Source organism: Diadema antillarum, unplaced genomic scaffold, assembly GCF_040938485.1.
Source record: "Diadema antillarum isolate AM-2024a unplaced genomic scaffold, OU_Dant_1.0 seq00000097_RagTag, whole genome shotgun sequence".
Taxonomy (NCBI): Eukaryota; Metazoa; Echinodermata; class Echinoidea; order Diadematoida; family Diadematidae; genus Diadema; species Diadema antillarum.
The window spans coordinates 2177501-2194512 of NW_027271186.1; the positions used below are offsets into that span (position 1 = coordinate 2177501).

Genomic DNA, 17012 nt, shown 5'->3' on the forward strand with positions numbered 1-17012 from the left:
AAGTGTAAAAAATACATCAATGTAGTCACTATAAAATACAGTTTGTGACCAGATTCGTAGTGAATTCCCTCACTTTGCATAATGATGTGGCTAGCAGATAGAATGTGTCACATGATAATGTCCTTGATGCATTATCCTATAAAGGATTATCACCCGCATCCTGGTTATCTCGTGGTGAAATCAACCACCCGGAATTCAGAATTGGTCTGGCTTTTCCTGGAGTTTTCCTTTTACAAGTGTGTCGAGTCAGGCGGAAACAAGGAAACGAATAAATCACTATCGAAAGCTAAAGCGTTGATTGCAACATATAAAAGAAAAAAAGAAGAAAAAAAAGCTTCTTGGGGGAAAAAAACACTCAACAGGATTTGAACGACTGATCACTAATAATGAGCCTCTCCATAAAGGCTTTGCGCAGCACAACATGAAGCAGAGCTGGAGAGCGGAAACTGTCGCGCCTACCTTGACAGAAGATGGTGAGAAGTTCGGGGTGATCGACGAAGATCCGTGCCGTCGACGAGCTGAGCTGGTTTCGCTGCTGGGACTGATCTGGCGATGAGTGAGGGCGTGTCTGGTGGGTGCACCTCTATTTAACGGAAAACCACCTGCTCATGGCATGCTCCTACAAAAATCATTACCATTTATGGTCATATTCTCGGCATGCTGATTTACATCATCGAGTGGATCTAGGAGTGTTTGCTCTTCTGGAGTGTGTTTGCGCATTCAGGTCACGATAAGGCATATCACAGGGATATATGCTGCTATCCACGAACCAAGTCAATGGGGGGGGGGGGGGGGGGGGGGAGTAATAATGTATACACGCAATGTCAGTATATGCAACACGATAGTCGAGGACGAACATTGGAAGGCCCGCACCCAGAATGATTAATAAAGTTTGAATTCAGTCTCACTTCTGAAATGCAAGAAACATTCCACTGTGTGTAGGTGTCCAGAAATGTTTGCCACATCAAAACACGATGCCCGTTACAAAACAAACGTATGATATTGATTGTATTACGTCATGTCTACTCACTAGCGCATTTATCAAAACACTATCTGTGTATTTTTGGTTAATAAAACATTATAAAACACTGTTCGACTTATAGGGTCTTTACAGTAGCTGCGGTTGTATACTTCTTTGTATATTCATCTATTTATTCATTTAGTTATCACTCTATCTATCTGTCTGTCTATCTATCTATCTATTTTCCTTTCTATCTATCTATGTTTATACTCCCCAACCCGTAGAAATTACCGCCGTGAAAACTATCAACACGAACCTTTATACCTCTCGACTGAAAATCAGGGCACCGGGTAACGATTGCCCCACTACGGCTGGGCGTGATAGCTTCTATTTATACGTAAACGAGGTTGTGGCGTTATTATCGATGCATGAAGAACCCACTCAGACATATCTAGATAATACTTAGTGACTGAAGTTCAATTCCATCCCATCCCATTTGGAAGTTAAATGCATGCGACTTTTGTTGTCATTGATATCACTGAGTTTTGCGCTTCGGAGAGAATTGCTTCGTATAGGCCCTACTAGTAGTGCAGGATTTCATTGGGTGTTTCCGGCAATTTCCCTCACAGTATACTGTGTATACGGTGAGTTGGCTCAGTCGGTAGCGCATCTGCCTCACGATCCTAAGGACCCGGGTTCGAACCCGAGTCTGGACTGAGCAATGTTGTGTGTAACCATACCGTCCCCTCTAGCAAGAGGCATAACACTCTGTCCTTCGCATAGGACATAAAATGGAGGTTCCGTGTATGAGAGAGTCACAATTTATGCACGTAAAAGATCCCGCTTCATTCATTCATCGCAAAGAGCAGGGTGTTTTACCCGGCGAAGTGGTCCTGCCTGACATCCAACTGGACCCCATGGAAGACCAGCTTAGTGTAGCTGAATATGGGATATCCAGCCATCTTTTCAGATGAAAATGAACAAACAAACAAACAAACATACACAGTCTTACCAGTCCTTGCTGAACTACCTCTTCGAATGCATCTAAAACAATCGCATTTTATATTTACAAAGTTGCTTAAAGATAGGGCAAATTATGTCCCAAGTCTCATTTTTCACTCACGCCCCATCATACATGTACTTTAGCACATGACAAGTAGAGAAAACCTGAGAAGTGTATCAACAGAGCCGTGGATGCTTATCTCAAGGTATCAAGGCGATCTCGATCATTGCACCTGCTACGCGTAGTTTCCGTCCTACCGAATGACTCGGCAGAATTAAACGCCGTGGTCAGCTAATTGTTCTCCTTGCATTCTCTAAGCACTGACACCTATAAGTTTTATCATGATGGCAGCTACAAGTAAGCCAGCAACAGAATGTTAAGGTCATATATATTGTTCCCCGAGGGATGTGTTTACTGATTGACAATGTTATGTGACCTGTAGTAAAGAGTGCTCGAGTCCTTGATAAAAGCAGGTCGCGGTACTGGGTCGGGACATTCGTCTATCAGTTTACACGCGCATATAATATACTCTGCATGGGCACGTGCTTTAATAAAATTGAAAAAAAAAATAATGAAAGAAATCACACACAGTGCACTCATTCCAAAAAGGAACACAGTTTCATGTTTGCCTGATTTAAAACCTTATATTTTCCTTCTAACTTGTGAAATTTCCCAGACACATTGTCAGAGGTTTTCACTTTTATGAGAGGCTTCTCTCAAAGCCAATCATTTTGTTTTAGTCACTTTGTCACACAAAAAGCCAAGTGTTTTTTTAGACAATATGTTTGGAACAGATCTGCCAAGAAGCCAAAGCAGCCCCTCCAAATATGAAGGATAGAACTTGTAAAGGAACACATTCTGGTCAACCACAGCCAATATTTTTTTTTCTAAATGAAGCTCCCTGCATGTCTGTTGAGTATATTGTATAAAAGTTTTAGTCTTGAGGACTGGAGTAATCGCAGGTGTGAGGCATGACGCATTCAGACATCACCTGTGATTATTATTTTTTAATGTATATTTTAGACAAGCTGGATAAAGACAGACCAACATAATTATGTTCTCCTGTTGTTGTTGTTGTTGTTGTTGTTGTTGTTGTTGTTGGTGGTGGTGGTGGTGGTGCTTCTGCTGCTGCTGCTGTTGCTGCTGTTGTTGCCGTTGTTGTCACAACTATGTGTAGAAGAGGGAAACCTCACTGGATTGAATGCACCGATCATGGTGAGCCGTAAAAGACACTTGGCTCTAACAGTGTTATTCACAAGTCATAATTTTATATCATTACTAGATCATCTCCGATTATTACTCAGTCCTGTCAATATGATATTGATATCCGTAACCCCATTAGCTATATCTCCTGAAAATGATAAAATTAAAAGTTTACGAAATGCCAAAGGTTCCAATGACTAAAATTTAGCCGCAGAGTGAAGACCTTGGGATATATGTTTACCCTTTGATAAATTAGAATTAAACTGAACACAACACTGATGATTACATAATTTAGCTGCCATTACTTCATTCTATATCGTGGGTATGACCGAACAGTAGCAGAAATTATGGTAGAGTTACAATTTCACTTTTAGAGGGTTGTAGGTAGATGCTAATTAATCATCAACCAGAATATAAACACGGTTTTGTACAAACTTTTTTTTTTTTGCACAAAGCACTGAGGAACTGAGGAGTAACATGTGACAGTATTACCTGATGAAATTATTTGCATATATAAGTTTGCTGAAAGTTGAATGTTATAACTTCCTTATTTCTGGCTGAGATTAGTGAAACTTAATTGCATCATTCTCTTTGCTTTCATTTTACTTCATTTATTAGAAAATCACATTCAAAGTACACATAGCTTGTCTGATGAGATAAGATAAGCCAAATGCAAAGAGGCGGAAGTTTACTGATTGAAAATTATTCCGTCATGGATATGACTGCTGCACGAACGAGCACAGATCGACACGTGACTGGATACAATCATTATAATTATATACATAATAGTCTAGAAACTAGGCTGAGATTTATAGCTCCATGCTGAGAGTATAGGCCTATAAAGCCAGTTCGTAATTAGCTCATGTACACATTAGTACAAATGACCCTTCTTATTTTCTCCGTTGGTTATAGGCACTTCGGTATAATGCATAAGGTTGCTAGACGTAACAATTTATTGAATTCGTGTTCAAACAAAGAATGCATGCGTTTAGAACATGTGACCAGAATAGTCTGTCAGTTGACATTGGCAGGCATCAATTTCAGTGTGTTCTATTGAATGCAATAACAACCTTCTTCTTTTGATATTGCCAACTCAAATACCAGGCTTGCTGTCAGGTAGATGTGCTGGCAAGCACCATTTAGATAAGGATCACATCACATCACATCACATCACAGATGCTTATCTCAATGAATTAGCAAACCAAAATGCCTGTTAGTATAAATGACCTTTTCTGCTCATGCGCAAAGAGGAATTACGAACTGTCAGGCCACTGAGCTATGTCCACAGGTATAGAGGGGGAAGTAGTTTGGGGGAAATCCCCTTACGCCATCCGCGACAAGCATGAATAGTCACAGCCAGTTTTGTACAGCATCAACATGAATTGTGTGAATGAAACAAACAAGAAATAAAAGCAAATCTTTTATACATTGTAGATATAGAAAATCTTTTTATACAACATTGTAGACATAAATGAGGAAGTGGGAAGTGTCGACTGAATTTAAGTCAAATGATACCATTGCAAGACTTGGAATTTCCCATATTCCAATTAATAGTATTTTATTATAACTGAAAGGCTGGCGGTGACAAAATAAAATGCAGACGATTCCTGATTTAGAGTTGCTTCAAGACAAGTACGAGGAAGAATAATCTACAGCAGTGGTGTACATGTAGCATGCCCTACATCATACTGATATCATAATATGAAATGAAATCTATCATCGTATCATACTTAATGTTTAATCTCGGATTACGGTATTTGTCCTTCTTTTATGTGAAATGTTGCACGAATGGATATTTATCACATTTCTTAAGAAATTTCTACTTTTTTTCTTTACCAGCGATAGTACCATGTCGAATGTTGCTTGTCTGAATCGATTATCAATGCAATACAAGCACTTATTGCCTAGTTGCAGCGGCGAATTCATGGTATAGACGGTTAAAAAATGTGAAAAGTTTGATTAAATAGACTCTATACCTAAATCATTATACGTATTTATTATATCGCTGTTGTGAAATTGTTTTGATCATATCGATATGAAAGTTGTCATTCCAATTTATTCAGATATCTTCTATGATATAGCACACCCCAAAACACACTATACATATATAATATCAATGTATATATAATATATGTATATGTTTTATATATATATATATATATATATATATATATATATACATATACGAATAAACATAATGTTTTTGTTTGTATGTGCATGTGCACCAATGAGCGACGGCTGGCTCACCATGTCACTTCAAGTTCAAGTTCTTTTTCAACAAGAGACTAAAATCAAACAATCAGAATGGTAGAACTGTAATCTGTGACATAATGATTTTTCATGTAATCCTTATAAATGCTGTTTACCAGCACATCAACTTGACAGCAAAAGTGGTATTTGCCAATATCAATAAAAAGAGATTGTTGATACATTCAATGCAAAATAATGAAATGGATGCTTTCCCAAATGTTAATTGACGGATCATTCTTGTCAACTGGTCTACATACACAAGCTCATTCTTTGTTTGAACAGGATTGATGTATCTCATGAATCGTTATGTATTAAGCTAATGCATTATGCCGCTCTGAAAACGAGTGTGAAGTGCCCCTAACCGACTGAGAAAAAAAGAAAGGTCATTCCTACCAGTGTGCCCAAGAGCTAACTCCGAACCGGCTTATGTTCAAAGATATTTAGATTGGTCGATAAGCCAGCAACCGCTTCTTCCTCCTTGTAAGTTGTCATTTCTGAGTTACCGAAACACAACATAATTTGACTCTATGAATATATACAAATTACAGATCCAATTTAAAGAAACGGAATTATGAATATACATCTCACAGACCCTACTAGAAAGGGAATTTGATACAGAAAAGTGTGCAGATCAATGGGAGATTATCCACATCATCTAGTATGCATGGACGTGTGGTTGTGTCTAACGAGGGAGGTGAGACACCTCCCTGGCCTAACAGATCTGCTTCGTGGTAGCTTGTCTATACACAAATTCACAATTTCTTATTTCGTTGAAGCCAACTTGAATTAGATAGAGTAGAACTGCACTGCATATTGATCTACTAATATACTAAAACGATAACTGCAAAGTTGTAAGAAGGATAATACAGTGATGCCCGACAGTCCAAAGGTTGCTTGCACATTACTCGGTCACGCACGCCCTTTGTACACACAATTATCTTGCCATGTCTTCATTGTATCTGTAATGCTTGCTCCTACTCACCTCTGCTTATCTCACGTTGGTGAATTATTCAGTTCTCGTTCAACCTGCAACACCAGCGACGGTCAGTGGTGGAAATTTCACTTTACATTTTATTTCCCGTGTTCTGTATTTCCTCACAATAACAGACAGCCAAGCCGAATACATCAAAGTAGCACGGACCTAGATTATACACATGGACAATCATCGCTCGTTAATTTATTCATGCACCTGTTTCTGTCAAAAGCGTCACAAAAACGTTTTAAACACGCTTTCCTGCTTTGATCTCATCATCACCGCCGACAGCCAGCCTGGATAAAAACAAGACGACACTTTGAGAGATTTAAAAAGAAAAAAAGAATACATGCGCAGAAGAAATATCACTCTTGAATCAAGAAATATGCATGTGCAGTGCATATTGGGAAATCAATCGCTCATCGATAACAGGCAGTTTCATTTGCGAAATGCAACTACGTAATAAGACAAAGCAAATATTTTGGCAGGTTGATTTGTCATCTAATTCTTCCCATTTTTCACACATGGTTTCAAAATAAACATAGACATCAACTGTAGACGACGCGTAGGTCTATGTCTTACTTAAGCAACGTTACACGCTTGTCCACAAGTGTCCACTCAAGTAGCCTAATTACCAATTTTGTGGCACAAAATTTGTTATGTTTTGAGGTGTGCTGCTCTCCAATATTGGTGTTTATTTAAGGCACTTAAAGAGGAAATCCAGTCCCAAAATAAGTTTGTCTGATAAGAAAGAGAAAAAACTTACGAGTTTAAGGGTAAAAATCTAACTGAAATTGAATGAAAAATAAGGAAGTTATGAAATTTTGAAGTTTCGCTAATTTCTGCAAAACAGTTCTTGTACAGTGGATATGAATATGCAAATGAGTGAGCTGACCATGTCATAAACTCACAATTTTCCATTGATCATGTACAAAAAGTGACGAAAATTCAATGTTTCTGTCATTGACGTCTGAAACATGATATTATTCCTGGTTGAATAACTTCAGAATACAGGATTTGAGCCTCGGGCATAATTGCATTTGGATGAAACACTGGAAATTTCAAAATTTTATGTACAAAGTATATGGTAAGTTGTGAGGGGATGACATGCTCACTTTGCCATTTGAATATTCAGATTGAACGTTCAAGAACTGTTTCCTCAAAAATTAGCGAAACTTCAAAATGTCATAATTTCCTTATTTTTCATCCGATTTCAATCAAAATTTTACCGTTGAACTCGTAGTATCTTATTCTTCCTTCTCAGACTAACTTTAAACTGGCCTGAAAATTTCCCTCTAAGTCTGAAAAGTCATTTCAGCCAAATAAGAACGAAATGAGGGAAGTGGTTCTTTTGTCATAGTGACCATGCACGATTATCCAATCGCCATGTACGAACATCTGAATGCACTCATTAAGATGCACATTAATCAGGTGGCGGGGTTGATGATGTAATTAAAGAAAAACTTCCGTTCATAGTCCATAAGTGTAGCAGGTCCATGATAGAATGTGCACGATCCAGTATACGAATTGCGTATAGGCGTACATGTATTGAAAAGGAATGTGCTGTATAAACGCAGAGAAGAATACACAACGAAAGCGTACAAACTGTGAGTAGAGATACCAAACAAAGCCAGAACGTATACGTGGGAAAACCATCAATTATTAACCTTTAAAACCGTGAACTTGAGAAGATAGTCCTTTCAGCAGGTGTTTTGCTACAGCTCCTCGAAACTATCTTGGGATGACGTCATGCTGTGTGCCGACAAGAGGACAGTTTATCATGGTGAGGCAAAAATGTGCGTTATGTAACCTATAATTTTTCACAATAAAATGTAGGCGTGTAGGGAGCGAGGAAAGACGTGAAACAGTACCAAAAAAAAGGAAACAAACAGACAGACATACCTCTGTTATTAAAACATGTAGGATCCAATGAGAGGCTCCATACGTCTCTCTGACGATTTGTCAAGCAGCAGCTCATAAGATGACGAATGACTTGGTGATACAGCAATGACCCGAAGTCTAGGTATATTATTGTTCCAGATTCTTACAGTTCTGGGTAAGAAGTTATGAAATAGAAGACCTAAATCATGCATGGTTGCTTTAGAGATTACATACACGACTACACGTGGATGCTTGACCGGTGGAGTCAGCTATAGGATGGAAAGAAAAATGGATTTATCTCTGTACAATGGATAGTACAACCAATGAAAATAACCTTTCTCAAATGTATTTTCATTAAGCGTCGTAAGCACCTTTGACTTTTGTGACAGCCCCAGCTGCGGCAAGTTTTAATTTCATTCTATCAACAGTTTATTACAAGAGAAATTACAAATATTTTCTACAACGTCATGCTACATAAACAATTTGCTATTTCACGATATTTGGGATGAACTATAGCTACGATACTGAAAAAAAACACCCTATATCTATTGTTGACGCTTTGAAACTATAACACTAGGAGCGTGCAGTATCACTTAGAGGAGAGGAGTAAAGCGAGCAAGGTATTTGCTGTTGTTTTAGATAATGTTAGTCATCTGTAACATATTGTATAAGATCATTTGCAAGAATGGATTTGCATGCACAGCTGACGCAAAAGAAAAATTAGAACATCAGCAATATCAGATCTTGACATCGTACATTGCTATTATAGATTTCACTCAAACGTAGTAACTCTTAAAAAGGAAAAATCCATCCCACAATAGATAAACTGCAAAATAACGAGAAACAAGATTCCTACAGAGCGTTTCAAAAATGACAAAAATCGGTTAAGAAATAGGAAAGCTATGACATTTTGAAACTTTACTTTTTTTCGGAAGACATTTCTTGACCAGTCCTTTTTACGAGTATTCAAATGAGCGAGTTGATTATGTCATGCCCTCACAATTTTTCATGAATGTTATACAAATTGCATATGAAATTAACAAAAAAATTTATTTGGTTAATTTCATTGCTGGTACCGGCGTTAGTGCTACTTTTAGCTTTATTTGGCGGCATTTTTATGTTGAATTAAGACAGATTTGTAATATTCAACAACGACAGGAAAAGTAAAGCAACATACAGGTGTATTTCATTCTCCTGAATATAGAACATCATCATGACAATGGTATGATACCATCGTAACGATATCGTACATTCTGCAGCATACCAGAAAGTCGACACTTCCTATTAACATGCATTTCCTTAACATCGAGTATTTTATTATTCATCTTTAGTACGCAGCCACTGTGCAAATTCTTGAAATCATGAATGTTATACAAATTGCATATGAAATTAACAAAAAAATTTATTTGGTTAATTTCATTGCTGGTACCGGCGTTAGTGCTACTTTTAGCTTTATTTGGCGGCATTTTTATGTTGAATTAAGACAGATTTTGTAATACTCAACAACGACAGGAAAAGTAAAGCAACATACAGGTGTATTTTATTCTCCTGAATATAGAACATCATCATTACGATGGTATGATACCATCGTAACGATATCGTACATTCTGCAGCATACCAGAAAGTCGACACTTCCTATTAACATGCATTTCCTTAAAGGGATGGTACAGTATTGGTGTAGATGAAAATTGGGCTTTTAAATTTTTTCAAGATACCAAGAAAGCACTTATGATATAGTACAGAGCATACTATTTTAAGGGGAATTCAAAGTTTATTTGATGAAAATCGGGTTTGGAATGACTGCAACATCCAAAAACAAAGTAAAACAAAGCGATCGTAATAAAGTGTGGGTCCCACACTTTATTAGAATTGCTCTTTTTTGGATATCTCAGCCATTTCAAAACCAATTTTCATCAAATAAACGTTCAATTCCTCAAAGAATTACATGCTCTTTCATATTTCATAAGAGGTTTCTCATTATCTCACCAAAAAATGTTAGAAACCTGAAATTAGGTCTCAACCAAAACTTTACGATACCTTTAACATTGAGTATTTTATTATTCATCTTTAGTACGCAGCCACTGTGCAAATTCTTGAAATCAAGAATTTGACAAGTTGGGGAGGGGAAACGGCTATATTTAATCATTGAAAATTAAGATACAACGTGCATGCAAGTGTAGGCATCCCTATTGCATTGCCGGGCAATTAATACTCAAGTAATCCTGTACATGCATTTAGCTTTGTTATACATTTTATACATTGGTCTATAAGTTTTTCTAGTCTTCTTTAAATCATTACAATGTATCTAAGTTTCAACATGAATCTTAGAAGTTGTGTATAGTCATGAATACTTTGAACAGCGTAACTCACTTTCCACTTATAGTCAGAATGTATGCCTCAAGTCTTCTGAAATGTGTTTTTATTTTTTATTCAAGGGATTAACAAATTAAAACAAAAACATGTAGTGCATGTATACATAGGATAACCACTGTTCAACTTCGTTTTCTCGTATAACTCATGAATGTTGTAATTCTAATGCTTTCAAATGATATATGTCTTATTGTTTGTAATGCTGTCTGGTCCCGTTATTATGTTTATTTTTATGGAACCTCAATCAACCAGTCACTAGTGAATGAATGAAATGAATAAGTTTATTTACAAACCTTTTCTCCGAAGGCCGGGTCTCGTGGAATACGGTGCTGCCGGGTTATAATCATCCCCCCTTGATCCCAAACAATCCTCATTGGCCGATAAGGCGTTCTCTCCATGCACCCTTACTTTCTACAGTTGTATCCTCATCGCAAAGGATTCCCACATTTTCAACCCAGGGTGGATTAATCTGTACAGCATAAATTTCGGCCGGACTGAAAAAAAAAAATAAAAAAATAAAACGGTGGGATACTGATTGCTCAATCTCGGCAAGTATACAAGTGCACATTCAACTACAGTCTATTGACACACGTACACACACAATCACGCACGCATTTGATAAATGCAACTGCTTTGAAATGCAATTCATTGTACACTGTTCTTATGAGTACAAGAGCAATGTACAACGTACTCATTCCAGCGCAGCTGCAATTATAAATGTGTTTAAAAAATTACAATTGTTTCGATTTACGCTTTATCATCACCTATGTGTATAAATAGAAGTTTAGCTCGGCTCGATTCAAAGGGTACTAGCAATAGTTCCTTGTGAGGTGAGGAAACTTGATACTTGGTCTTCCGTGTTAAAAAAAAAATGAAAACGAAGAATATGTTTCGGTCTCCCGTGTATAAAATTGGCAAGGCTCCCCGTGGTTTCATGTGTGCGAGTTTGAGTGTGTATGTGTGAGAGTGTGTGTGTGAGTGTGTGTGTGTGTGTGTGCGTACAGGTACATTGTAGTAACTTACGGTGTACATACATGTATCATCTCTACTGTCAATACTTCAAAATTGATTTGTGTATACCCATTACGGCAATACGATTCGTACACCACAAAGTCACAAGACAAAGATCACAACTCATCACGCGTAGTCTTGGCAAACGGCTTTCCCAGAGACTTGGCACCATCACACCATACCCACTGTACGAAAGTAAAATCATAATTACATCACTGCTTCACGTCAACAATCACTCCTCAAAATAAACTCAAACATGAACGCATCAAGTCTTCTATCACCATGATCATTTCACGTCAACAATCGCTCCTCAATATAAGACGCAAACATGAACATATCACAAGTCTTCATTCACCATGATCATTGATCATCCTGCACAAACTGAAATACAAATAATGAATAAGCATGTACGATCATAATTAGCATACTTAGTACTGCTTTTTTATTGCATTCTCGGTTTGAGATCTGCAGTTGTGTTCTTTTTTCTTTTTTTTTAGAGTTACAAAATATATACAGTGTCAATATGAAACAAAAATATGCAATGATCCCATGAAGCGATTTATAAGATCTAAATTGTTTTTTTTTTCTTTCAAGATTATAATGCATGTTACCTTTTGCAATTTACTTTCCCAATTTAAAGACGAAGAAGAGGTACAAATCTTGTGCCATGCCTACACATATCTAATACTAATTTTAACGATGTTAGATTGAACGGAACGGTAACTTAGAAAAATGTGTTGGCATACAAGCAAAGGGGTTTGCGTCTTTTCGGCAAATCGTTTTTGTCTTAGCATCAAATTCAACCTCGAGATGAGGGCAAGCAAGTTCAGGTAGAACCTTGATCTCCCCACCTTTTTTTTTTTGCGCGCGCGGGTGTTAAGGCAAAGAGTCTTGTAATGCCGGTTTCTTGCGCACAGAACACGGGAGTGATGTGATTGTGGTCACTGTTAGAGAGCATCGAAATCGCCAGGGACAGCGATGAAGACTGAAATAAATACTGTAGTCCGGTTCGACTACAACACTGAAGATAAAAGGGAATAATCATTGATATCCACAACGGTATTACATGATTTCTATTGGTTATGTTCAGTGACCATACCAAGCACTACCCGATTGTACAGTTTGTCATGACATGTGCTCACTACAGTGTAAGATAACCACGAGTTTATCTACGAGCTGTTTAGAAGCACTTCCTGTGGACGATGGATGGGCCAGACTCGTCGTACTCCTGCTTGCTGATCCACATCTGCTGGAAGGTGGAGAGGGAAGCCAGGATGGAGCCTCCGATCCATACAGAGTATTTCCTCTCGGGAGGAGCGATGATCTTGATCTTCATGGTTGGTGGAGCAAGAGCGGTGATCTCCTTCTGCATCCTGTCGGCGATTCCTGGGAACATGGTGGAACCTCCAGACAAGACAGTGTTGGCGTACAGATCCTTACGGATGTCGACGTCGCACTTCATGATGCTGTTGTAGGTAGTCTCGTGGATACCAGCAGACTCCATACCAAGGAAGGATGGCTGGAAGAGAGATTCGGGAGCGCGGAATCGCTCGTTGCCGATGGTGATGACCTGACCGTCGGGAAGCTCGTAGCTCTTCTCCAGGGAGGAGGAGGAAGCAGCAGTGCTCATCTCCTGCTCGAAGTCGAGAGCGACGTAGCAGAGCTTCTCCTTGATGTCACGGACGATTTCACGCTCGGCTGTAGATAAAGAGAAACAAGTTTTAAAAAAATTGTCACTCACATATCATATACAGTACAAGTAATGGGTAGACGAGATTCTGACCTCCCTGTAAAGTACAAATTTCGGAATTGAAATTGTTTATCTTCTTACCAAATTCCATGAACCAAAGGATCAGTATTTTAATATGGTAGCGTTCATTGTATTGGTAGTCGGGTCAGCTTGGAAACTTCCATGGAAAATTATCAAAAGATTATGGAAAATGCTGAAGTGCTTTGTAGCTATAAGGTGCTTACCGGTGGTGGTGAAGGAGTAGCCACGCTCGGTGAGGATCTTCATCAGGTAGTCGGTGAGATCACGACCAGCCAAGTCCAGACGGAGGATGGCGTGGGGAAGGGCGTAACCCTCGTAGATGGGCACGGTGTGGGAGACACCATCACCAGAGTCGAACACGATACCAGTGGTACGTCCGGAGGCGTACAGGGACAGCACAGCCTGGATGGCTACGTACATGGCGGGTGAGTTGAAGGTCTCGAACATGATCTGAAGAGAACAATGTAAATAAATGAAATATTACACAAGTCGTATCACAGCATCGCAAAACAATGTATTATACAGTTGAATTACAAGTCAAGATTTTCAATTCTTACTTTATACTTGGCGGCAAAGAAAGAACATTTCTAATATTTTCTTTCATATCTTATCAAAAAACATGAATGGAATGGTGAAGTAATCATTTAAAACCATATCTCCTGTTAAATATAAAAGTCAAGCTATGCTCACCTGGGTCATCTTTTCCCTGTTGGCCTTGGGGTTGAGGGGAGCCTCGGTGAGGAGGACGGGGTGCTCCTCGGGGGCGACACGGAGCTCGTTGTAGAAGGTGTGATGCCAGATCTTCTCCATGTCGTCCCAGTTGGTGACGATACCGTGCTCGATGGGGTACTTGAGGGTCAGGATACCCCTCTTGCTCTGGGCCTCGTCTCCGACGTAGCTGTCCTTCTGTCCCATGCCGACCATGACACCCTGATGGCGGGGCCTGCCGACGATGGATGGGAAGACAGCCCTTGGGGCATCGTCTCCGGCGAATCCGGCCTTCACCATACCGGATCCGTTGTCAACAACAAGGGCGGCAACATCGTCGTCACACATGATGATTGATTTGTTTTAGTGTCTCTGCAATGGACAAAGAAAGCACAAGGTTAAATACTGGAAGTTTCCCCGCAACTGAATAAAGACCTACAAAATATCGCAAGGGGTCAGGTCAACCACCCGATAAATAGATGGACAAAATTTCGAGGTAGGCAGTCAACGCCTAACTAGTTGACGTCACCAATATTGAACTTATGGGGGGGGGGGGGGGGGGGGGGGGGAGTAGATTATAATATGCTGCTTCAAGTTCATGATAGAACATCTCGCACCAAAAATATATTACACGAACACCCACTTCAGCATAAAGCATAAACACATACACGCGTTAAAATACATGTCCGAGTAAAATTAATGATAATTTTTTTGGTCTCATTTCTCATATCATTTTAAAAGACCGGAAGAAATACGCTTATGGGAGGAAAAAAATGGTTAAGTCACATTTAGTAAACGAAAGTCTAGATCATCTTTGCAGTACTGTTGAACTACTCGTAGCTATACCAGTTGAGGAACGAGGAAAAGGCACGAAGCCAGCACGTGGTTCAGCCGCACCCACTTCCCGCTAACCTCCCCTTGCGCCTGCGTACTGAATACATGAAACCTGGCCAACACTGCCACGCCCCTGGTCCACTGCGCAGCCGCGCATGGGATTTGTGAATGGATCCGTTACCTCTCCAATTATACATGCAAATCCAGCTGCCCGCCTGCAATCTGCCAATGGCAGCCCCATAGCATCACAGCGCGACACGACAGCGTTATTTGAATATCCAATCAGCAACGATCAAATTTGCGTCCGCCCACACAGCTGACTCCCATATCTGATTCACACAATGACTAACCACCTGCCGTCGATTCCCTCTGCATCTTCTACACTACAGCAACGGCATTATTTTCTTCGACCCACTCTTCCCGTCTTTCGACTATTTAACCCAGGGGTCGGAAATTTAGTTGCTGAAACCCGAACGAGCAAGATCAATGTCATCGAAAGTCTGCCAAGACTCGGAGAAGGGATATGATTAGTGGCTGTTGGGCAATCTTTATCACAAAATTCACAACATAATTTATCATCCACAAAAACCGAGGTACATGTAGCCATTTTCAAATTTGTCGCCGGGAACTCCGAGTTGCGGCTAATGCTGAGACAGCAGTCCCTAAAAACTGCACGAAATCAAGTGCCGGACACACCCTCTTTGTCCAAAATGACCAATTATTCAATCATCTGCCCGTTATCTACATTAAATGTACAAAAGTTTTAATAATGCCTCATGCATCCCAATATCAAGAATGCTGTACAAGACTTTCGGAACGACTCATCCCATCAATTTATCAAGTCAATTGGCTCAACGCATGGGTGCGAGTTCAATAGCACCCGACGGCGAGCGAGTTGGCTTCAAGCAAGCACAGAACACAGTAACGGGTGGGCGTGGCGAAGTGATCCGGGCGGCCCGGGATCATGCACAAAAATCAAAACTGGCTCGGCACACACTCAAAACATTTCAAAAGAATACTTCCAACAATAAATTCGCATCAAGCATCATCAAACATCTCTATGCTTCTACTAAGTGAACTTTGTTCTCTACAAATTTAAACACATCAAACTACACAGAGACTTATCACGCATACAGTTTACACAATATTCCACTTGCAGAACAAATATCAGCGAAACCACGTGTTACGAATCGGCAAGGTGGTACATGCCCTACGTATCCATATATGGCACAACCACTGCTAATATTTGCCGGTGCTCCACAAATTCTGCAGTATGAAGGCAGAAGCTGAGGAAATTTTTCTAAGACTTACCGAAAGAGAGAGAGAAGAAGTACACCACCTGTATGCTGGCTCGTCTGAGGTTGAAATGATGGCAAATCGGAGGTTCACTCCGCAGTTATTATAATGGTCACCGGGCTACGCGAAGCATATTTGACCATATAAGGAGAAATTTGGACGCATCGTACGCCTCGGTGAATTCATAAATATTCTTAGCAGGGATCGTCTCAGAAAGCCCGTCGACATTGGACTATTTGTGCGAAGGGGCGTGCGCTCGCCTGGATTCACACAAGTGGCTGATTTAAAGGTCGCCCTGCCTTCGAAGCGTGGGTGTGTGTGCTCGTACGAGCCTCGTAATGTGGAGTGTTTGCACAGTAAAGAAGGAAGTTCGGCTCATTATACTTTGGCCTGCCAGCTGATTTTAAAGGCAGAAGTCATCTCCGCATATCAAAATCATTCAAACAGCTATGAAACTGTAATAATATTACAATTAGAGTACACTCAATAGACCTTTCAATTAGTCTGCAAAATCCGAATTTTGTTACATACGTTTTTCTGCAGGTACCGTCGTTCAAATACTGTAGGAGAAAGGGTACACGCGAGGTTTCATGCCATCTTCCCCAAGTTATTGTTCTATTTCGGAGTATACAAATGAAAAATCTTCTGTGATGTTGAAATAGAATTCTTATGATTCCTTTTTGGCTTGTTTGAGGTTTGTGTGTTGTTGGTTGTTGTGTGTGTGTGTGTGTGTGTGTGCTATCAAACAGTT

At 39.6% G+C, this 17012-nt stretch overlaps 2 protein-coding genes across 2 annotated transcripts in view; both read right to left on the reverse strand.

The window, feature by feature from the left end:
* LOC139726731 (actin CyI, cytoplasmic-like) overlaps positions 1–577 on the reverse strand; it is a 3265-nt gene extending 2688 nt beyond the window's left edge. Inside the window, exon 1 of the mRNA XM_071637725.1 lies at positions 460–577. The gene's annotated coding sequence lies outside the window, so the exon portion shown is untranslated. The remainder of the gene's footprint in view (positions 1–459) is intronic.
* Positions 578–12071: 11494 nt separating this feature from the next.
* On the reverse strand, positions 12072–16402 carry LOC139726733 (actin CyI, cytoplasmic). The gene is made up of 4 exons (XM_071637726.1): positions 16277–16402; positions 14114–14503; positions 13627–13873; positions 12072–13350 (listed from the first exon to the last, which is right to left on the reverse strand). The coding sequence occupies exons 2-4, from the start codon at positions 14477–14479 to the stop codon at positions 12833–12835; spliced, it is 1131 nt and encodes a 376-aa protein (XP_071493827.1). The 5' UTR covers positions 14480–14503; positions 16277–16402; the 3' UTR covers positions 12072–12832.
* Between the last annotated feature and the right edge of the window lie 610 nt (positions 16403–17012).

Bases quoted from the DNA above. Each gene is read 5' to 3' on its own strand.
- LOC139726733 (XM_071637726.1), bottom strand. From the start codon at position 14,479: ATGTGTGACGACGATGTTGCCGCCCTTGTTGTTGACAACGGATCCGGT. The intron at 13,874-14,113 runs GTGAGCATAGCT...TGTTCTCTTCAG, and splicing joins ACAGGGAAAAGATGACCCAG to ATCATGTTCGAGACCTTCAA. The intron at 13,351-13,626 runs GTAAGCACCTTA...CTTTATCTACAG, and splicing joins CTACTCCTTCACCACCACCG to CCGAGCGTGAAATCGTCCGT.